Source organism: Clytia hemisphaerica, unplaced genomic scaffold (assembly GCF_902728285.1).
Source record: "Clytia hemisphaerica strain Z4C2 unplaced genomic scaffold, Clytia hemisphaerica genome assembly, whole genome shotgun sequence".
NCBI lineage: Eukaryota > Metazoa > Cnidaria > Hydrozoa > Leptothecata > Clytiidae > Clytia > Clytia hemisphaerica.
In genome coordinates this window covers 2,471,726-2,495,226 of record NW_027103968.1, presented here as the reverse complement: position 1 = coordinate 2,495,226, position 23,501 = coordinate 2,471,726, and the positions used below count along the sequence as shown (strand labels likewise).

General features: G+C 36.9%; 3 protein-coding genes and 2 non-coding genes across 5 annotated transcripts in view; 4 read left to right on the top strand and 1 right to left on the bottom strand.

The window, feature by feature from the left end:
• Positions 1-1,036: 1,036 nt before the first annotated feature.
• Positions 1,037-23,501, bottom strand: part of LOC136810512 (uncharacterized) — a 34,257-nt gene continuing 11,792 nt past the window's right edge. Inside the window, exons 8-15 of the mRNA XM_067067089.1 lie at positions 9,174-9,320; positions 8,612-8,725; positions 7,965-8,201; positions 5,615-5,740; positions 3,634-3,800; positions 2,846-3,263; positions 2,164-2,207; positions 1,037-1,655 (exon numbers count right to left, since the gene is read on the bottom strand). Of these exons, the coding sequence (XP_066923190.1) occupies positions 1,626-1,655; positions 2,164-2,207; positions 2,846-3,263; positions 3,634-3,800; positions 5,615-5,740; positions 7,965-8,201; positions 8,612-8,725; positions 9,174-9,320 (1,283 nt within the window). The 3' untranslated portion in view covers positions 1,037-1,625. The remainder of the gene's footprint in view (positions 1,656-2,163; positions 2,208-2,845; positions 3,264-3,633; positions 3,801-5,614; positions 5,741-7,964; positions 8,202-8,611; positions 8,726-9,173; positions 9,321-23,501) is intronic.
• On the top strand, positions 5,420-5,491 carry Trnad-guc (transfer RNA aspartic acid (anticodon GUC)). The gene has a single exon. It is a non-coding gene; the product is annotated as a tRNA-Asp (tRNA).
• Trnad-guc (transfer RNA aspartic acid (anticodon GUC)) lies at positions 10,319-10,390 on the top strand. The gene has a single exon. It is a non-coding gene; the product is annotated as a tRNA-Asp (tRNA).
• On the top strand, positions 12,288-15,316 carry LOC136810540 (uncharacterized). The gene is made up of 4 exons (XM_067067106.1): positions 12,288-12,540; positions 13,796-13,882; positions 14,124-14,513; positions 14,919-15,316. Exons 1-4 carry the CDS (start codon positions 12,288-12,290, stop codon positions 15,314-15,316), a joined length of 1,128 nt encoding a protein of 375 aa, XP_066923207.1.
• LOC136810511 (uncharacterized) lies at positions 17,408-19,595 on the top strand. Its single transcript, XM_067067088.1, has 3 exons — positions 17,408-17,506; positions 17,785-18,142; positions 18,431-19,595. The coding sequence occupies exons 2-3, from the start codon at positions 17,854-17,856 to the stop codon at positions 19,429-19,431; spliced, it is 1,290 nt and encodes a 429-aa protein (XP_066923189.1). The 5' UTR covers positions 17,408-17,506; positions 17,785-17,853; the 3' UTR covers positions 19,432-19,595.

Sequence of the window (23,501 nt, the reverse complement as noted above, 5' to 3'; positions counted from 1 at the left end):
GAGGGAAGCGAGCGCGAAAATTTTTTGACAACTTTCACTCTTTCATTGCTGAGAAAACGGCCTTAACACACTATTGGTACCCTAATATGCCTTGTTTGGTCAAACAATTCATTCAGAATCTTTGATTATTTTCGGCACTGACCATTTACTGGTACAAATCTGGTACGGCCAGTGACGTACCTGCCTTACACGGTGCGGCGTCACAAGAGTTTTTTTCTGAATGTTCGATGATGCAATCATATAAAATTTTTTAGAACTATCTACCTACTTTTGTAGATTATCGAAGAATCGAATACCCTTCACTGTCTCAGAGTTCATGCGGTATCATTTTGTGTATACTGCATTTAGTAACAATATGAGCGATTACAGAAAGACGACCATCATTAGCGCCGACGAAGAAAATTTTCTCATTTAGACTTTTTTGTTTTGGCTCAAAACACTCTCGCTGGATGCAATATTTGCATCACAAAATGCGCACAAAATGCGCCCTTAGAAAAATTAGGAAAAATATTTGTTTCTGTTTCAATTTTTGATTATTTTGGATAACTTTACAATGGCAATAGGTCAATATGATAGCAAGGATTATGCGAGCGAAGCGAGCAAGAAAATTTCACATATTTAGGTTTATTCAGTTTTGTTTTAGACAATAATTTGCTTTTCACGTTCACGCTCAAAATCTCGATTCACGAATTCACGCTGGTAAAATCTTATTTTCACGTTCACGCGGATATCTCAATTCACGTATTCACGCGTTGAAAAAGTCCAATTCACGTATTCACGACAGAAAAAAGAGTCATTCACGCGTCACGCCAGCCCCTGGGGGAGCCCCATGATACTTTATACGTTAAAATTACTATCTACATAAAAATTTATTTGTTCATCTTTGAATATAAAAAGGTTACAAAAAATATCATCAAATTCCAAGTGGTCCCCTTTTCCTGATTTTAAACCCCTTTTCAACGGAAAGCAATGATTATTGATTGAGATTTCTACATGTCAGAATATCACTGAAAACAAGGATAAAATATTTCTTGTACATGCCCCCCCCCCAGGGTGGATATATTGAATATTATGTCCAGGGGGTAGTAAGACCCCTGCCTCAATGAACATAGCGAAATTCTTTGTTTAACACTAAATTGCCAATAACAGTGATCTTTCATTGGAACTTTTGTAAAATCGGGATTTTTTTGGATAAATTAATTTACAGAACAAATTTTAGCTTGATACAGGATTTTGTTCAATATTGAGACGAATGATCTTTACCTCTATACCTCAAGAAAAATACAAATCAGTGCTTAAGACAAAACCTAAAATGATCTTTGGACAGTTTTTTCCCTTACCCAGATGGCACACAACGTTGTTTCAACGTTTATCTAACGTTCACAATGTCCATATAACGTTAGATGAACGTTGAAAAAACGCTGTGTGCCATCTGGGTAAAATATAGCGACTTTAGAATCACTGAAAGCTGATTCTTTGGAAGATAAGTCTGTACAGGAAACAGTACCACAAAATTCAACATCGTAGCCAACGTAGGAATGAGAAAGACTACTTCTAGTTCTGCTACCAACGTTATCGGATATAACATTCCATTGATATCACTTTTACTTCGTTAATGAACGCTATCACCGCTTTAGGCTGTCCAGTTCGGTTTTCTAAATGACGAAAAGTAGTTTTACTTTAATTCATGATATGCACCATTGCAGTGTCTTCCGCGGATTCAACAGCTGATTGGTTGAAAGTGACGTATTGACTGTTTTTACGTCACTTACAACCAATGAGCTGTTGGGTCCGTGACGTAATGTCAGAAGAGGCAATGGCGCATATCATGAATTGTGATGAGATGAAATGTACATAGAGAATTAATTCAGAAGATTAACAGATGGGTACCCGATATGGAAAGATGGGTACCACATATGGAAAGGGGAGTTTCTAGGTTTGCGAGGTGACGGATATGAAGGGGTTAAAAATCGAAAATTACCTGTTAAATAGAATGTTCGAAAGATATTTTTGGGGATCCTTAGAAAGACCCCCCTTCAAAAAAATAAAAATCTCAGACTAAATTTACCGCTATTATTACCGAGACTTCTATTCTATTTTAAGTGCCCCTCCCCGAGAATCTGAAAACGATTTGTAAATGTTTGGCAAAAATCAGGAACTTACCAGAAGCTTATCAGGGCTTTTTAAGTTCGATTTCTTTGTCTTTCCTAAAAAATATAAAATATAAAATGTTTAAGCTCAATTAACCTGCGTTTCCCTTTATAGGAAATCAGCTAGTGGTAATGAATTTAGCAGAGGCACTTGCATCATACAAGATAAATTTGCAGGAATCTTAAAGTCATGAATATACAGTGTGTCCTAAAAATAAATGTTAAATAAATAAAAATATGTCCACTTTTTTTCGGGACACACTGTATGTAGCCTTGAGATTCATGTCGTGATTTCTTCTATCTTTTGTATACAGACAGCGCTGAATCCGAAATGTATACATCATACGTCTTGTATAGATCAGGTTATAAAAAATACAGGACGGGTCTCCTATCCAAAATATATGTTAAAGTGGGCTCTCACCAATAGACGATATCGGATTTAAATAAATGCAATGCATTCTGGTTTCTAGGGACTCTCAAAGGAATTATAATCTATTATAATTGACCTATTATAATTCCTTTGAGAGTCCCTAGAAACCAGAATGCATTGCATTTATCTAAATCCGATATCGTCTATTCATTCCCCCCTGATGAAAAACCCATGTAAATACTCTCTATAATTCGATTCTCTCTATAATTCGAACAAATTAGACTTCCCAAACGAGTTCGAATTAGCGAGAGTTAGCCGTACTTACTTCTACGCATCTCAAATAAACTTGATCTCCGATCCGTCTTGTAATCGACTAATGGTTGCGGCGATTCAGTCGCGTATATACGAACTCTTTCACTAATACCAGGAGGTGTTGGGTACAACAATTTCTCTTCAGTAAAATATTTCTTATTATTGTTTTTACTATCTACAGTGTCATTTCTCAATAACCGCACAACCGGTTTGAAATATTTGGTGACCGGCGGCGACGGGTATTGCGACCGTGTTCGGTGTTGCGCGATCGCCGGTTTTGCTTGCAGAATACTACGGTCATAAGGGTTCTCTGCCGCACGTGTTTGTTGATGTATGGTGTTCGCTTGTGCTTGGTTCGAAACAAGGCGTGGTTTTGGATATAGGTTTTGGGCGTCGAATTGCTGTTGGGCGTGTCGTATTAGTTGAGCCACCTAAAAAGAGGTTGAAGATAGGATTTTTTATGTACATGTTTTTCTTTATAAGAACAAACTATATAAGAGCATAACATCTCTCGAGTTAGGAAAATTGACAAAAATACTCAAAAAATAGTGAAAAAATAATATTTACGTTTAAAATACGTTTAAAACTCAAAAAGTTAAGAAGGAGGCTTTTAAAATTTTTTGAGGTTTTTATAAAAAAAGGTGTTATCCCCGTAACCTAACAATCTTTTAAGATTTTCACTCGGAAAATTGTTGCACCAATCCTCCTTTATATTTGTCATTGACAAAATTCTCACTAAGGTAACCTATTACAAACCCTCTCCTTTGAGCTAACAGCAATTCCCCGGGGGAAGCTACTCACTTGCTGAGATTGTTGCCTGTTAAGTAGTTGTGGATCGATCAAGGGCGGTTGTTGGGTGGTAGTGGTGGAAGTGGTGTATTGTGGTGGCGCCTGCTGTTGCGCATCTTGTTGTTGTTGGTTGCTTGTGTTTTCTTGTTGTTGGGGTTGTACTGCTTGTGATGATGAGTCTGTAAAAGTTGAAAAAATTCTGATGAAATCTAAAGACTACATAACCCTTGAAATAATAACTTATTACAGTGTCGTTGCCATCGCGGGGGGAGGGCGACCCTTAGTAGTTTTTTGAGAAATGCCTCTTTTATAAATTTTCTGGAAAGTTACATACTTTTCATTCTTTTTTTCGAAGTAAAAATTTCACTATCACTTTTTCATCTTCATTTTCAAATTTTCAGAAGATTCCTCGAAGCTTACATCAATGTACTTAAGATGAGACCCAAAAGGCATTACAGTGGAGTCTCCATAACTCGAACACTCACGTGGAACACATATCTGTTCGAGTTAAGGAAATTTCGAGTTATGGAGTAAGGTTTAGAAGGCATTGTTAAATGAAGGGACCTGAAAACTTTTATAGGTTCGAGTTAAAGAAACTCCATTGTATTTTAATTAAATTTTTCCCTTAATAACGATGTTTTGAAAGGTACGGACTAGCAACTTTTTTGGAGCACTTCACTTATTTCAGACATGGATGAATTAACTTTCAAAAAGTTCAAAAGAAATTTTCCTAATTTTTTTCTTTCCACGAAATCCCAGCAACTATACAACTATGTTGTTTTTTTCTTAATTGGTTAACTAGGCTTTTTTTCAATTCCCCGTTGTTCAACAGAAAAATATATGGGAATAAATTTTGGTAAAAGACACAACAAGAAAGTTCAAAATACGATCTCTCACTTACCAGAGCCCTTTTTTAAACGCGGTATTGTATTTGTACAGTACAATATGAAATACAGCATTTATGTACGCGTTTTTAGCCAATCAGATTGCTCAGGATTTGAAAAAGGGACCCTTATTCTAGGGCTCGCACATACCCGGCGCCCATTTTGCCTAAGTACTCACTCCCGGGTTACATATGTACCAGTTTTGTACAACGATGCTTGTTGTTTCGTCTTGAAATTAAAAGGATAACCAGATGGTTTGAGATAGTATTTATATTACAGAAACCTCTGTGGACCTAGTTAAAGCTCAAAGTATTTTTAAGTAACAATTTTACAAAACCGATGAGATATCAAAATTTGAAAATTTTTGAAAATGGGTTCTTACACGGTTCTTACGTTGAAATTCTACTGTTTTCATCCTAAAAGTCAAAAACTTGTAACTTAAATATCTCGACTTTGGAAAATACAAGGGTGTAAAATTTGAGAAAATACCAAATTTTGAGGTAAAATTTGAGAAATTTTAAAAGATTTTGCCCTGAAGAGGGCAAAAAAATTCGAAAAATTGCACTATTAGGGTCAATTTTCAGCCAAATTTTTCCTGCCCTGTAGGGTCCGATTTTAGAGAACTGATTTTTGGGCGAACGTACGGTCGTTTTCAAAATCGAGTGCCCCCCCCAAACTCTTTTCAGACTTTTCATTTTGACGTTTCCCCAGTGATAATAAAAAATAGTTCGTGATAGCATGTGACAGGCTTTTTATCACACACTATCACACGTTAGCACACAGTGGAAACCGACCTTTAGTTATAATTCTAGAAAGACTGATTTTGATTGACAGTTAAGAGTTTTAATAACCACAAATTTACTTTTAAAAGAGATTATAACGGTTGATATTTTAATAAGCAAAATGTTTCAATATCCTCGGTAGTATAGTGGTAAGTATCCCCGCCTGTCACGCGGGAGACCGGGGTTCGATTCCCCGCCGGGGAGGATAGTTTTCCGTAATATTTGGCCTCCGAACGATAGACTACAATGTCTCAGAGCCCGAGCAAAGTTACGCGAACAAATTAAGGGATGTTGATAAAAGGTATAAGATGTAGGATTATTTCAAACCTTGTTGTTGTTGTTGTTGTTGTTGTTGTTGTGCGCTGTTGGGTGGTTGTTGTATCTGAGGAAGGGGTGTTGGTTGTTGTCCTTGTTGTTGTTCTCCTCCTTGTTGCGGCGATGCATTTGGCTTCTCTATAAATTAGTCAATGCACAGATTAGACTATCAGAAAGAACCATACAGGGATCATATACACCAATAAATTTTTGTTGAGGCTCCGCTGTTCTTATTCTTTTGGCACTTTGAACCTCAAATTGTTTTTATCCTCACCTGTTCTGATTTTGACCCGTAAATTGAGTAATCCAGGCTTAGCGTTCTTAAATTATCAATGTTTGTCTCATTGTTCTCGTATACGTTTTTTTATAACAACATCCAAAATTTTTGAAGACTTTTTAAGTTTCAAGCCTAAAAATGTTCTTAACATGTTCTTATTTCCCATTTTTATATACTTTTGTCCATTTTCCTAAGGAATTGTCTGTTTTAGAGTCTTAACATTTTTGCCATCGAAACCTTATGCTCTTATAGAGTTTTTATATATTTTTGTCTATTTTCCTAAGGAATTGTCGGTTTTAGAGTCTTAACATTTTTGCCATCGAAACCTTATGTTCTTATATAGTTTTTTCTTATAAAAAACGTCTGAGAAAAAAAGGTGTAGTGAAAAGATTAAAGAGTACTAGCCGGTGCCCGGCGTCGCACGCCGGTTTAGCTGTTTGCTGAACGCATTTAAAGTCCTTTGGATGTTGGGAAGGTGGCTTAAACACGATGAAATCAAAATTAAAGAGAAAAATTCTCTTCAAAGTTTGACTCTATCCCTCCCGGGTGACGTATCTTTTAGCCATATTTTGAAAAAGATTTTTGTGGCAAAAATGATCAGAAAGCAGAAAAAGGGCGTCATTCCCAAATTACACCATACCAGCGACCAGCGACGTCCGAGACGGCTCTGCAATTAGTTAGATTTTTTTTCTCGCTTCGCTCGCGTTACATTTGCCGTAGTTCTTGATGTTTAGGAAAACTTTGATGTCAAGATAAGCGGAGTGAAATAATAGACATGGTACGAGATTCGTCGAAAAAAGGCAGCCTGGGGGAGAAGGGTATGGGTATGGGTATGTGCCGGCCTTAAGGGTGCTTTTTTTGAAACATGGCAGTTTGAAAAATCGGAAGATCAAACTTCAGTCCCACTAAGAATTGGAAAAATAGGAACATTTCAACTTTTTACCCCCAGAAAGATACAAATTAGTTCCAAAAAGTGAATTAAAATTCACACAATTTCCCTTCTTTCTTCTCTTTATTCTGCTAAGGGTCCGAGGGGCAGGGCCGAAAGTCAGCTCGCAACCATAGTCTCCCCGGAAGGCAGCTAGGACAGGCAGAGAAAAAAGCGTGATAGCGCAATTTTATGTTGCTTTTTATAAAATAACTTCGTCATAACTTCAATAATTTTTCAAATTCAACAATGACTTGGATTTACAGCAAAATAATAATCGACATACATGTTTAAAGATCCCTTTTTACGAAGTAAGAATTCTAGTTTTTACCGCCTTTCGAATGTATTTTTAATGTTGCTGTTGTTCTAACAAACTTGCCTTGTGATTCTTGTGTTTTATTTTACATTTGCTCTTTTCTTTAACAGATTCTGTTTAAAAGATTTCTTTTGTTTTGAAAAGAATTCGAATGTCTCAAATCAAATAAGGTCGTTAATTACATTCGAAAACATAAAACAAAAGAAAAGAAAGAAAAAAAAAAGAAAAAAGTCTAATCTATCAATCAAAACAAAGTTTTCATAAAACGGCGCGAATCTGATTTAACACATTTGTGGAGCAAGAAGCAAAAGTCATCTTTTAAAAGAACATTGCTTGCGAAAACGAAAGTGACACACAAAAAACAAACAAAAAACAAACCAACAAAAAACAAACTGACATACAGACTACGGCTATTAATATATAGATGATCTAAAGCCTTGAAGTCGAGCTGCTTTGGTGAATTTCAAAATTTCGACATTGATCACATGATCAAAATCCGCGTTAGAGAGTGGTTAATAAAAATGTGGAAGTCATTGCAGTGAAATGATAATTTTGACGTCGCCCAGCTTAAGTCTGCTCAAAGACTGCAGATTGTCCATATTGACCATAGTATAGTAAAAAGTCAACCTTTTTTGCGTGCATTTCTTGACCAGGTAGATAAGAAAGATATTAAATTATTATTGAAGGCGTGAACGAGGCATTTCAAAAAAAAAAACGCCCGCCGTCCACAGAACTTTAGAAAATATAGCTACATGTCAGTTGCATAGATAATTTCTCGTTTGTGTCGAATCTCGGAATAAGTTGTACGATAATATTAACAGGTTATAAATTAGAAAAATACCTGAAGCATTATCACACAACGCTTTCACATCGTTCGGTTCATGATATTTCTCGTAGAGTGAAATATCACCGACCGCCATATGAATCACTGAGAAATGAGGTCCCTTGTTAGGCCGTCCGATCATTAAACGTGTTGCTACATCCATTTGATGACAATCCGGACACTGCGGTTCACATTCGATGGTAAAATGACTTGAACTATCATCAAAACGATCACAGTCAAGATACAATGAAGCACCTAGAAAGTAAATTTGATAAAATTGCTAACCATAACCTAAAACGTGACTTCTCGGAAAAGACGTGTCAATTTAAGGTCCTAGTTTTAGACGACCGACTCTCTCCCTACCTATAATTAAAAGTGAACGGTTATAAAGTATCTAATATAAAGGGATTTTTTTTGGGGGGGAGTAGACAAAGTGGGTAGAAAGTTGGCAGTTTTACAAAATCTTTTTCATGAAAAGGATCGATAGAAGTCATTGCATTGACTTCAAAGAGACCAATGTATGGACTTTAGAAAACCAATTTTCTGCCCATGGTTATTCAATATTTGAAAAGACAGGGTAAAAAGTGGACCGTCTAAACAAAAGCTTAATTTCAAAAATGGAATGTAAACTTACCCTTATCATCATTGTCCTAATGTAAACTCACCTTTATCTTTGCGCCAAGTTAAAGTGACGACCAGCCAATGATCAGCGTATTGTTGGAAATCTTTGGAGATACAATATGTTTGTTTTCTCGTTGATACCAACGCTTTGATGTTTCCTGGAAAAAAAAATCTACTTTGTTGAAGAAAATTAAACAAATAAATGTTTTTAAGTAACCCTGGTTTGAATTCTACTTACAAACGACAATTTCGGGTTCTTTAAGTATTTAGTAATTTCATTGAGAGTCAGAATGTAAAGTAGGAACCTAGCATTAACAACTTTTTTCATAATTTTTCCCTTTGAACTTTAAACTTCTGTTTGTTTTTGGCATGTACCCAGGCGAGTACCCAGGGAGGGGCAGTCAGGCAAATTGAGCGGCGGGTATATGCTCTGATTTTGCTCTGAAAAATTTGAGAAAATACAATGCCGAAATCATGTAATCAAACCGAGGAGCCTTGTGGTCAGGTTGTCCTTGTGTTGGCAGCGGGGGAGTTCCTGCCACCAAACTACTGGCTACTGCTAAAAAGGATTCCAGCCTCATCAACTACTCATATTTATTTCATCACCTTCAGTGACCCAGATGCTAACACCACGCGAATCTTTGGACACAGCTCCAGAATCAACAATGTATAATTTTTTGGCACTATTTACACTGTTCCCATAAATCTTCAACGTGAAATGAAATGTGAATCCATCTGAACATGCTTCAGGATCTAAATGAAAACGAAAAAAATTAAATTCGTCTCTCTCTAATTCGATCTTCAAGAGACCAAGAATTTTCTTCGAATAAGAGAAAGATTCGAATTACAGGAGAGTGTTTTTATAAGACCTTCCAGCTGAGTGGATCAATGCTTTAGTTCGAATTACAGAAATAATAGAGGTTCGAAATAGAGAGATAATCGGTAGCAAATTTGTCGGCAATAAGTGACAAAAATCGCTTTTTACGACGGACGATTAATTGTTGTCTTTTAATTAATGTTTTTACTAAATCCATTCACGAAAATCTATCTTATATTCTTTACTTTTGAATTATCAAGAATTATGAATGTTCTTATGAAAAAATACAAAATGGTTTTGATTGACAGTCTCAATAACCACTAATTTGCTTTTTAAAGAGTTTATAACTATTCATATTTTGATAGGAAGGTGATAAAAATTGACCGTCAGTCGAACATGGTTTTTTTTATTATCTACGATTTTGTGTTTCCGGGGGTTTTGTTGTTTAGAATTGATTAACTAACAGTTAGGTAGGGTCAGGGTTGCTAGTAACGGCTTGTCACTGTGCCGGGTGCATACTCGGCGCCTTGGGCCCCGCAGGGTTGCTAGTAACGGCTCGAATTTCAGTCAGGTTAAAAAAGGGGTACTTTTACCCATATTATAATGACATTACCCCCGTCTTTTTTGTCATTCTATAAGTATTTACAAATTTTACGTTCTGCTGTGCGAGTGTGGCTCAATGGATAGCGCGGTGAGTTTCTGATCATAGACTCTTTCATTTGGTGGTTCGAATCCCGGTCGGGTCGATATTTGGAGAAAGTTTGAAATTCATAGAAATCATAGAAAAGTTAGTAGAAAATCAGAAAACAAGTCTCAGAAAGTCAGAAAATAGAAAAGGAGATAGAGAGATAGGAAGTAGAAAAACAGAGGGAGGATGTTCGGTTGACGGTCAATTTCTATCACCTTCCATTTTGATAAGCACAGGGTCACGACATCCTCGGTAGTATAGTGGTAAGTATCCCCGCCTGTCACGCGGGAGACCGGGGTTCGATTCCCCGCCGGGGAGGATAGTTTTCCGTAATATATTTTAGGAAATCTGGCACTCTTTACCTCTATACTGCTAAAACTAATTTGGTTATGGTGTATGAAGTCTAGACAGAGAAGTCCAGACCAAGGCCAAAACCAAAGGAGCGAAGTTCTAATGCTGCCCCCTCAAACATTTTCTAGAGAGGTGTCCTAGTTTTTCGGGTTTTTGTCCTAACCATGTAGGCTTTGTCATCATCTCCGTTACTCCCCTTGCTCTGGGCGCAAAAGCTCCAGCCTGGCAACCTTGTTAATTTTCTGCGTATTGTTAGCTTTTCGATGCTCTTGATGCTTCCTGATAGCGCAAGATAACACCCTGACATTGTCTGTTTTTCGAACGTATAAGATTACGGAATTCAAAAACAAAACGTCAGATTTCATTTGTTTTTTGATTTTGAAGTCATTGCACTGTAGTGTAACTTTATAACATACATAACATCAGATTGATAATGCGAAAAACAAAAAATTAAAGTCTTCCCCGGCGGGGATTTGAACCACCGGTCTCCCGCTATAGATAGGCGGGGATACTGACCACTATACTACCGGGGAATCAAACGACGAAAAGAGAACAAGATTCTGAACCTTTATTACACACTTATCTCTCACTCGATCTCTCAAAGGGTCGATTTTTGACTTGACATACCCATTACCTCACACCATCCCCCCCCCCTAATAGGAGACCGTAAGAGGGGTTTTTTTTGGATGAGATGAGTGATGAAAAGTTTGAAGATCGAAAACATGAAAAATGGAGAAGAAAAATGAAAAATGAAGTTGAAAAATTTTTTTTTTCAATTTCATTTTTCATTTTTTTCAACTTCATTTTTCTTCTCCATTTTTCATGTTTTCGATTTTAAAGGAAGAATAAAATCTTGTTCAAAAGTTATGAAATGACACCATAGTCCGTGTAGCAAACCCCAGTCTGGTTGCCTTTTGTTTCTTTCCATTGTTTCTTACTTGAAATTGCGTTTGAGGAATTAGTTTGTTTTGTTCGCTTTTTGATCATGTGATTAAATCTTAAACGGGTCTTAAACCAACCCCAAGAGGAATACTTGCTTGGTAACGTGATCAAAAACTGAGCAAATAGATTTTTATCTTTTGATATTAACAAAGGAAAAAAGCTAACAAAAAGTTAAAACAATAAGCTTCCAGACCAGAGTTTTTTATATGGCTTATGTTCCCGGGGTACTTTAGTCTGAATCGCAGACCTCTACAAAACCAGGTAGTATAGGTCTGCTTAATGATCTACCAACCGCTTTCCGGTTCGCAAAGGAAATCTTGGCGAGTAATTTGATTGACATTGATGTGCGCGCAAAAACGATCGTTTCGAACGTTTTCAATGGAATGTTGACATTTGAAATTCGAATCCCAGACCAGAAAAACAAAACAGAAAAAAGATAAAAAACAATCTGATGCGCGCATTATGCCAGTTTGCACTTCATGGCACTTTTGCTCGAGATCTCGAGTGCAGCACCCGTCGAAAGTCAAGTGCAAGTGCAAAAAGTCCCTTCACCAAGTGCCAGGTGCAGCAAGTTTTTAACGGTCAAGTGCACAACATTCCGAAATACTAGACACTTCAAGTGCAGGTGCACTTCGTCGGGTGAAACACTGACTTCAAAAAATTGCTGGGTGCTGCACTTGAAAACAGATGATCAGATTAGTTCCAGGCTAGCGCTAGCGCTAGCGCAGCGCGCGCATGGAGACGCTGAACACACACATCACATATTATTGAACGCGCATTCCCGCCCAAATTTCATCAGTGCCGCCCTTCCACTACACCGCCCACTATCTGGATGGCGCCAGCTTTCATTGCACCTCTATCAGACTAAAATCGCATCAAAACAACTCAATCTCGGTACCAAAATAAAAAAAAAATTTTTAAAATGGCGGAAAGCCAAGTCAAGGAAACAAGCGATGAAAATGTATGTAAAGTTTGCTTTAAAGGACTAATTGATGAGGTGCAACGATGTGAAAAATGCCGAAATCTCTTTCATTTTGATTGTTGTGAGACAGCTCGAGAGACACTTGACCACGATGAAGAAGAGAGAGTGCAGCATATTTGTTTTTTGTGTCTTGACACAGAACCAGAACCAGAAGAAACCCAAGAAAACTTAGTACAAACACAAGAAAAACATGGTAAGTCTACTTACATTTTGTACTCTTAACACTTTTTTTGCATCCTTCTCAACAATTTTCAACTCTTAGAAAAGAGTTCTGAATAGCACTTCTGTACACTTTTAGAGTAAACATGAAAGTGAGTGGAATAAACAGGGAATAAAAGCTCATTATATGTAGATCCGCTTGTTATATTTTACACCCTTTTTCTCAAAAAAATAATTGAACACTTGGCTATTTTTTTTACCTCGATTATAAGGTTTTACATTATTTGCAATTATTTTGGAGTAGCATTTCATTTCACTGCTTTTCATCCCCCCCATTATATGATTATAATGAAATTTTCCTGTGAGTGCCAAAACTTTCATTTTCTTAAAAGATTTCTGCAAAATCTACACAGTTTTAATAAATACATGTAAATTGTATAAATCGAGATGAGCATGATCATTCACCCTTGCGATTCTTGATTTTTTTTTACAAATTTGAACTTTAATAGGGGAGGGGGTTTACTAAAGGGGAACTCAAGTACATAGTTTGTCATTTCATTTTTTCGCTGATTTTTAAACGTATAAAAAGTAAGATTTTTTCATTTTCATTTAAGATTTTTCATGGAAATTCTCTGTACTGTAAAGGTCCGATTTTGGAAGGCAAATTTTGGGCTGAACGTATGGTCGTTCTCAGATCGAGTACCCCCCTGGGGGGTAAAACAGACCATTAATTTCTAGCAAAATCATCAATACTCTTCTGTGCTTAATTGTAGGGGGGGTCGAACAAAATTTTTTTTCTAGGGTAGTTGGATCAATGGCTTATAGTGTTGCTCTTAATGAAGGTATTTTAAAACTGTTGAGCTTTCAAATTATTTCAATTATTTTTTGAAATAGAGCACTTTTTCGGTCAAAAAATGGTCAAACTTTGGCAATTTTCCCCAAAAACGGAAAATGACCCGCTACAATTAAGCACAGAGTATTGAGGAATTTGGCAGTTTTTGACTTTATCGTCACATCAGTCACAACTTTAGGCTGGGTATCTCGATTTTGGTCTTGTGTTTCTCATAAAAAATAATTCTTGAAATAAATTGGATACTCAAAACCCTTTAATAAATAATATTCAAAAAGTAAAAAAATAAAAAAGGTTCAAAACTTAATTTACCTGATTCCTAACACTTTATACAGTACTCGGCTAGCATTTAGGACAATATTTTGAATTCTGAGATGCGTCTTAAAGTGCCCCATGAGAAATGTTAGATAGATATTATACGACTTTTCTACGCTTCAAGGCGTAGACTTCATTTCTTCACAGGCTGAAGAAAAAACTGAACCCGTGAAAAAGAAAGCAAGACGATCAAATTCTGTTAAAGTTGAAGGTAATTAAATTTATCAAAACATTGCTATTCAAGTTCCTTGCTCCGAACAACTTTAATATTGACGAGAAGAAGTGCTGTTTCTTGTTTTAGAGATACAAATATCTGACGCCATTCTGTATAGGTAAACTTGATCCAATCCCTTTCATGGCGCTTTTAGGATTGATAGGAGTATTCATTCCTTCTTCTGCATGTCCAATGCATGTATTCTTTTTTGCAAGAAGTTAAAAAAATTTTCTTCTAGAATGGAATAAACTCATGAATGGAAAGAAGAATGAGAGAAAAGGAGCCTCTGGAGCCTCTTTACCGACTTCTACGTCGTCAAAACCAACATCTGCGTCGTCAAAACAGAACTCAACATCATCAAAACCTAAGAAGCAGTTTACATGTCTAAAATGTGGAGTGACTTTAGCGCGGGGAGGTGAATCATACAAGAAAAGACATTTTAGCCAAAGTCATCCTGATCTGAAAGAATCTGAAGCATTGGAATTCATTGTTGAATCAAATCATCAGCTTGCTATTGCTAGGACAAAACAGAAAGTTGACAAACAGAAGATATCTGATAACAATAAAGAGCAAGAGGTAGAAGAAATTTTGGAAATAAGCAGCTTGGAAAAGACAGACCGAACAGCAGGTGAGTGCATATTTCAATCTCGATAACACTTTAAAGTTGGATAAAAATTGGATATCTATCCATCGTATTAGACATAGAAACTTTGAGTTATGTTTGAGAATATTTGAACAGCCCATTAGTTGAAAATTCACAATAGAAAGTTGCCATTTAAAAGCTGGATTGACGTTAATGCTTTACTAGTAAAGGGCATACCTAACTTAGCCATTCATTGTTTTCATTTTGGTATTACTGGTTCTCCTTGATCGAGTTGCTTGCGTTCAGTTCTATGAAATCGAGAACCTGTGTTTGTTTTATATAAAATTACATTATCCTTCCTTTCTTTATAAGTAACATACATGTAGTTATATTCTATTTTCTGAGTAATAGTAGTAACCAAAAATTGTGTACTTCCTTTCTATGTTGAAGAAGATGAAGGAGAAGCTGGGACCTCTACGCTGGCTGACTCAACAAAACAGCAAAACCTATCTAATGATTCAGAGAAACGACTGATACAATCTTGCCTGGATACAACAATTAATAAAAGATCGGAGCAGACACAGCCTAATGATCCAACATCAATGCAAACAAAAATGCAAGCTGATATAGATGAAATCAAGAAAATGTTAGCAGACATGTATGTCACAAGTACCAAAACAAAAACATTGATTACGTCGAGTGACTCAAAAATAAAAGAAGCAAATAACCTCTTAGAGCTGTCAGTGGAGCCTGATATAAAAGTCGAAATCAACGAAAATGGCTGCATGGTACAGTGTCTTGTGTGTAACGCCTTGCAACAGTCAAGTTACTTAAAAAAAGTCACGTAAGTACTTTTTATACTCGACATTGAAATGATTGTTAATCAGCGAGGGAGAGAGGAAGAGAGTTTCACAATGTCCACGGATGTACATCGTTTCAAATCGTTACCTATGTTTTCAAAAATTGCCCTGAAACCGACTTTTGTTGTAATAGGAACTTCCAAACTGTTACCTTATTTGATTTTGTATCGTCTTACAGTTTTATTTACAAATCTGGAACACCAAATATATGTGAAGAAATTCAAAGAATTTCTGTCCAACTATCTTCTATCAGGAGATTTGGGTGGCAGAACAGATGTATGCATTTCGTCCTTATTAGGACTCGTCAGCACTGTATACTCTAAAAGCTACTTTATGCTCTTCTCTATAGGTCAGCTCTTTCAACAAATTTGGGAAATGGTTTAATCTATGACCAAGAACAGACGAAATTGCTTCTAGCCGGAAAGTGCCAACAATGGTACAGTTTTAAAAGCAATCTCATTTCACATTTCTCATGCACGTCGGGGAAAGATGATGGAAGTTTTCACTTCAAAGCAAAGAGGTTCCACCTCAAGAATCAAAAGCAGAAAACTATTCAAATGAACGCCATGGAAAATATCGTCAGTACTGCCATCGCTGTCTGCAAAATAAAATCTGCAGCATTGTCCTTCGAAGCCCTTCTAGGACTCGTTTCAATGTGTGGGGGAGACATTGGAAACATTGGTCACGGGAGGTAGAAAATCAAATTTTTGTATCAAGATTTTTCTATTTCTTTAGCCTGAAAATTCAGGTTTGGAGAATACTAATACAATTATTGGAAAATAGACCATACCAATTTATTGCTAGTAGGAGATCACTTGCTTATTTTCATAAACAATAGTCTTATGTCTATATTCTATAGTAGCTCTTAAAGAAAATTTTATGGTACAGGACGCTTCCTAGCCCCTCCATTTAACAAGCTGTTATAAACAAGTCTCGATTACTCGAACTCTCCTTATTTTGAACGAATTTGCATTCCCCGTGCACTTTTGAGTAATGAAGACTCCAATGTAGTTCAAAGGAATTGGTTTTTGTATTAAGTAAATAAGTAAATCCATTTTTGTATAAAAGTATAAATTTGTAACTGTTAATTGATTTACTGACTTTACATTTCTTCTATCTACAGAAATCAATTTCCTGAGATAATAAATGCAGCCTATCACTACCTTATGGAAAAAACAAAAGTTTATCTTACAACTCCTCTCCCTTCAACTGGTTTGTTTCCGCATGTATCTGTTACCTCAGATAAATCAACTCCTGGCAGAAAAACGAATCATGCAGTTATGATTATTTTACCTTTCCATGGAAAGCGGATTGCTATGCCTCTGGATGCTCCACTTGTCTACGAAATGGATGAGAACAAAACATTGAAAGGAGGTACTGGAGAAGACTTAGCAGATCAAGTTGTAGACTGTCTGAAAGGCCGCCTTGGTTTTGATTCGAAACAACTTCATTATGTTAGAGGTGAATACATTCATTATCTGTAAAATAAATTAATGAAATTCTTATTGTACATTCGACAAATATAGAAACATGAAACTCTAAATTAGGTATTCATTTTAGTTTGTTTGATGGATTGATAGATAACTTTTCAAGACAACACAGATTTGTCCAACCTTGATCAATGAAAACTGTATCTCAATGTCCGTTTAGGCCGCTAAGACTAATCCCTGATCATAACAGAACCTCATTACAAGGAGTTTTATTCAATGCTAAATTATGTTTGATTAGTCCGAACAAAAGGTTTATCTGTATTTTTCTATATTTTATAGCTTTTCATGCTGATGGTCAGTACCAGTCAAATACATTTCAAAGGAAGTTCAAATCTAATGTAGATTCAGATGAATACGTTCTCCTTCCATGGGACACGTCTCATTGGATGGATTTGGCGATGGAAAGCTTGAGAGAGTCGTCAAAGTCATCTGAATTTCTCAAGAGGCTCATCAGCAGATCCAATCGCTTCAACACTTTTTTTCGGAGTGGCAAAGGACACGAGGAGTACCAAGGACTATCAGAATCACTTGGATTAAAGTCATTGGAAGTTGTAAGCTTTTCGACAACACGCTTTTTTCGTCAGCCTTTGAACAATGGGAAAAAATCTTCATTTCTTATCCAGCTCTCATTGAAACGTACAATCGATTCCGTGCCAGTGATGATGATTCTGAGCAAATCACATTCCAGGTAATTTTGAGGAAGCAAATTCATTTACTTGACAGTGATTGTCTCAGAGAAAAGCTGATTCAACTCTATATCGATTGTTTTTTCTGCATCAATTCAGCCCCAAAAGAACGAGGAAAATGGGGAGGCTTTAACCCCATACCACTTAGCCTCCCCACTTAACAAATTATACTTTTACACTTACAGAAAATTTATCATTTTAAGCCTTCAGGCCCTCCACTTTTAGGTTTGTTCCTCCAGACCTGCAATTTATTTGTATGTATGCTATTGTTTTATTCCAGCTGAGGGGCCAAGACTTTATAATCGATCTTTGTGGTGCCATCGATATATTTAAACCTATCATACTGGTGATGATTCGAAGTCAAGCCGTTGACCTTCCTCCTTGGAAGACCGCTGTTTGGTTTGAAAGGCTGATCTCAATCTTAACATCAATGGAAAACAAGCTGGAAAATATTGCGATAGAAGATTTCGTTTTTGGCTCAAACTTCCCAAACTTGTCAGAGCATTGGGGTGATATCACATGTTACGAACAAGATGATGATGAAGAGGAAAAGGAAGGAACATTCAAGCAGATGGATCTTCTACTCGGTGGAACAATTGTTGAAGAGAAAGAGATAAGTCCTGAAGGAAACGAGCCAGGTAATTACCAGTTTTCAACTTGTGTTCTTACCGTACTTACCATTCATTCCTCTAACTTTCAGACGGTGGGAAAAAAAGCGAAACCTTTTATATGGCGAAGAAAACCACTGAAAAATTTTAATTTACATACTGAAGTAACATTTTTTAAACTGTAAATTGTATAGGAAAACAATATCATTCATTGGAAAATTTTATTTCATAATTTGAAGCTAAGGGGCTATTTGTAGCCTGAAAGTAGAATATTACAATCTAAATCTTTATGATGAGGCCTTTTCATTATTTTATTAGATCAACCGACAAACAAGACAAAAGGAAAGAAGAAAAAGAAGAAAGACAAGAAATATACATGGAAAAGCCGAGATTCAGATATGTGTATCGATGATCTAAAGGTTCTCATCGGCGATGCAAAGAAATTACTGGAAGATCGCTTCAATAAGTCTGTTTGTAAAGAAGTTCATGACTTGGTTCAAATTTTTGATTTAGAGAAGACAATCTCTCTCTTATCGAACTTTAAAGTTTCCGGTCTTAAAATAATGGCTTCTCGTTCAGCGAGAACTAAATGGGAAACGTACGGGGCAGAAGAGTTTGAGAAGTTTTTTAAAGCCGTTTGTGATTTGCCTCACGTTAAGTCTCTGTTTGACTCAAACCAGGAACTTAATCTTTTACCACATCAACACTCTGTCGTTTTCAAACGCTACCGCTCAGCATTACTTAAATTTGTCTTTGAATCACCCGAACGGTTGTTCAAATCAATTGACAAGAAAGAGACCCTAAAGTATGTTGGGAGGCAAAAACTGGTAAATGTAACGGCAGTCGAAGAAGGTTCTCTCGACCAAATTTTCGTATTGTCCTTCGAGGATGGATCATTTGAAAAGGCAATGCTCTCAGAAAGTCTTTTTGTTGAAGCCCTCTACAATGACGAAGCAACGTACAAACGCTTTGGCCAAGAGGTTTGCATCGCCATTGATGTGGCCCTTGGTGCCAGCGGATGTGAGGCCATTGTAGAGGGCTTTTATAGTGTTGTTGGGTTACACTTTAAAAATGGTGGTCAACTCAACGACAACTTAGTAAAGCGTGCCATCGTTGACTGGTGTTTACCCCAACCCGTAGCCTGTCGTGAAGCAGTGAAGAAAATTGCAGCATTATACTTGGAAGGTGATGAGAAAGCTGGTTTGAAACATCATCGACAAGTAGGATTTTTTGACCCACGTCAAAGAGCTCAAAGAGACGTAAGCAAGGTCGTTGACCGCTTGACATACGATCAGGGCAGATGTCCTCACGTGCTCTAATGAAACTTATGCTTCCATTCTTTATTTAAACAATTTTACGAGACATTCTTGTTTTGTTCACTCCACGTCTTTTGTGTTTGTAGGTAAATTTATTTCAAGAGTTTTTTTTCTCTAATTGCAGATTTGCAATTGCCTTTTGGAAATAACACTGGCCATAAAGGTCACTAAAGGTCTTTTTTATAAATCATAGTTATATAACTACGCTCCCTTTTATGATTTATATTTAGTAAAGCAATGTAAGATCCCGTACATTCTGCATTCGATTGTATTTATATTGTAAGTGATGTTAGTAACAGTAGTAACAGATACTTGCTCAAACTTTAAATCTATTTCGAAATTCTGGTGTTTCGCAGGTCTAAAATAGCAAATTTTCAAAACTTTCGGGGGCTTCGCCCCCTGAGCCCCCACCAGGGCCAGCCCTGGACCTGTTGGGGGGCTTAAAGCGCCCCCCAAACCCCCAGCTTTTGCGGATCACGCCGTAGGCGTGAACAAAGCGCCTACGGCGCTTTTTCCTCAAGTGCACGAAAAATTTTTGGAAATCAGGCCAATTTTACTCAGGTGCACTGTCCAATAGGCATCGAAAAAATCTCGAGTGCAGCCATGCCATACTCTGCAAACTGGGCATTATGTACAGTCTGTAGATTTATTTTTGACTTTTGCTTTTATAAGATATCTGGTCTGTAAATTTATCAAAACTTTTCCATCAGCTCTTCGGTCGAAGCTCAAAAAATACAAATATGAACACAAAAGTGAAAGAAAACAACCAGAAACACTCCAATCTCTTCAAAGAATTGAAGCTAAGTGCCTGGAAAGACAAAGACAAAGGCCACACAGTATTAAAAAGTGAAATGCCAAAGCTGAAGAAAAGTTCTTTGTTTGTTTTAACATTTAAAGGCCCTTTACTTTTTACTTGTTGAAGGAACAACAACACTCCCTTTTAGTTTTGTAGAATCATAAAGAAGTAACGTCAGAAATATTCAATATGACTCCCAAAATGTACTGTATACACATAACTAGAATACCTTGAAATAATCTGCAACATATCTGTAGAACTGACAAAACAATTATCTGGAGCCAAAGTGATCAACGAATCCAGTGTGGTAAAAAATTATACACTCATGCAAGTCCAAATTAAAGCATCAAAATGTAGTTTTGTGAAGCAAAATTTTGTTGGTGCACACAGAAGATACATCAGGGCACTTAAATTCAATAAATCTAATTTCTCATCTTTTTACAAAATCTCCACATTAAACAAGAAAGGAGGAAGAAAAACAAGCAAACTTCCTTCCGCCTACTTTTTTTTCAAAATCCAAATATATTTTCCAATCTATGATTTGGTGCCTCACAGAAAATTTAAACTTTACGTAATGTTATATCTGTAGACACTCGCCAGCTAAAAATGTCTTTAGCCGTATATCGGCTAAAGGCGGCAAATCTCTGGACAAAGGAAATATAGCTTATTAAGCATCCTCTATAAGGAGCACGAATCCGTTAGTGGATGCCAGCAGCCTAGGGGTACTTAGGCAAATGGAGGGTACCTTTTTGGATTTCCAAAGTCCCGCTAAGGGTCGGAGAAATCAGAAAATCAAATTTCAGTCTAGACGATCCTATCGTCTACACATTATCACTGAAAAAGGAAAGAATTCAGGAAACGGGATAAATTTGAAAACGAGTTTAATTCGGGGCGGAGTAAACAGTTGCGGAGGTGTTTACAGTTTTTTTCCAAAACTCTACCGCCACTTTTTTCCCGTAAACCGCCCTGACGCCCAAACTTTTTCCCGCGTTTACTGACCTTTAAACGGACGATAGCTAGCATCGTCTAATTTCAGTCCCACCAAATGGTCGGAGAAATAAGAAAATCTCATTTGTTACACCGGAATTATCGAAATTTGGTCAAATTTGTCCCGGTAAAGGTCGTAAAATGGCAGTGTGATCAAGGACTCCACTGGGAGGGAGGGCACTGACATTTAAGACAGATAATTATACTTAAAAATAAAGGAGACACTTTAAGACAGACATTATACATCAACTCGTGTTACTCATAGTTTCTGGGGTGATTATTAAAAATATACAATCTAAATCGTACTTTAGTTTTTTACTTTTCTATAATCTGAACTTGTTTACAGTCCCTGCCAAGATAAAGCTCTCTTAAAGTAATTTCTTTAATTCGAACAAATAACCTCACCCGTTTGAGTTCGAATTAGGGAGAGTCAACTGCATCTTCCAGAGAATCTTTGCAAACATTTGAGAGGCAATATTTACGATGTTATGGTTGACTCAACTTTTCTTTTCTTTTTATTCATAGAATTATAATTCACAGGTCTATTGACCTCTACGAAATAATTTTAGATTTATAAAATAGTTTCTAATCTTCATCTGTCGTCCAGTCATCATAAGATATGGACAGACTAGACGTTGTTTTGGTCTTTATCCTAGGTTTTCGAACTAGGTGAAGGTTTGTTCTAGGGTTTCCTCTTACATGACAAACGAAATCACCATTTTCTAAATTCATTTTCTTCGTCTTTTGGCACATATCTTTAATAATTTTCCTTTCGTTGATGGTGAAGTCGTCTGTAATGCTAAGGCCAAATTCGTTGAATCGTTTTCAGCTTATGCAGATTTTGCATTATCCGTTCTTTTTGCTTCATACTTTTTAAGATCAACTTGATTGGGCGGCGCCATCGTAGCCCTTTTCTGTTTTGTCCGATGCGATGGTGCCCGGGGGGGGGGGGCAGCTGGGCAAAAGGACCGACGGGTATGTGCGGGTCCTAAGGGTACCCTTTCCAATATGTTTAAAATGCACTGTAAGGGTCAGAAAAACTAGAAATGCACTTTAAGAGTAGAAATTTCAGAAAATTCTAGAAAAATCTAGATATTTTGACCAAAAATGCTAAAATTTTGACCCTTTTTTGCACGAAATGGATCGAAAATTTGGGGGAAAATGCACTGTAAGGGTATGATTTTCACTGATTTTTGCTGCACTGTAAGGGTGCAATTTTAAAAACCAAATTTTGGCCCGCACATACCATCAGTCCGCAAACCCAGTGCCCCCCCGGGCGATGGTGGGACGGTTTGATATCTTGGACGCCAATGTTACTTAAGTATACTTTCTTGTTCCTGTTGTTCCTCTTTTGTATCTACCTCTATTCCGCCATTCCATGTATAATAATTTTTCGTTTTCTTGATTCGATGTCTCTTTCTTCATTCTTATTTTCTTGTTGGTGTTCTCTCACTGCTCATTTGAAATTATCCTTGTGTTTCTTCGTTACTTCAGCGTATGTTTTTTCTTCTTTCTGATGTTTTTTTCTATGTATTTCGTCGTTTGCTTTATTTCTTCTTTTATAATCTTTTTGGTTTTTATTTCAAAATCAGCCATCTTATTGGTTAAGATGCTTTCGATATCGTTCTTAAGTTTGCGGTTCTTGGCTAGCTGGTTTTTGAGCTTTTTAATGACGTCGTTCTTCTTCTCAATCTCCCTCTGCATCATATGATACAAGCTCTCACCTATTTTACTCATTAGAGATCGTGTTATCCGCACGCAATTCTGACATAGATATTGTTCGTTATAAGTGTTGGCAAAAATTTGCAGCTGGTAAAGCGGTAATTGTGTGCACTCGTAGTGTACCATGCGGTGGCAGTTTCGGCATTTTAGACGGTTAGCAGGAGGTGAGAGTGCATGTTTGGTTTTGTTTGGCTTCTTGAAATGGTTGTTTTTGTTGCTTTTTGTCGGTATTTTCGTTCATGATTTTGATGTTTTTGATTTTAATAAATTTCAACCATTTCTGAAGAGCTGCACAAATAAAAACTAAGGTTCTCGAGGTTTTTAAGACCTCAGGCACGCCTTCGTCACAGACCCGCCGGGACCCCAGCCCCAATGAAAAGTTAGACAAAAATTTTGTTCCCGGTGGAAAATACTCTGGAATTTCAGCCCCACTGGGAGATTGACTTATCCCTATACGGATTTCCATAGGAGTTTTTTATCCTCACTGAGGAAAAAAGTTCGACTGGGGTTGTGAGAAAGGAGTGTCCATAGTCGCTTATTGATCATAGTACCGTAAGTTAGTCTAATG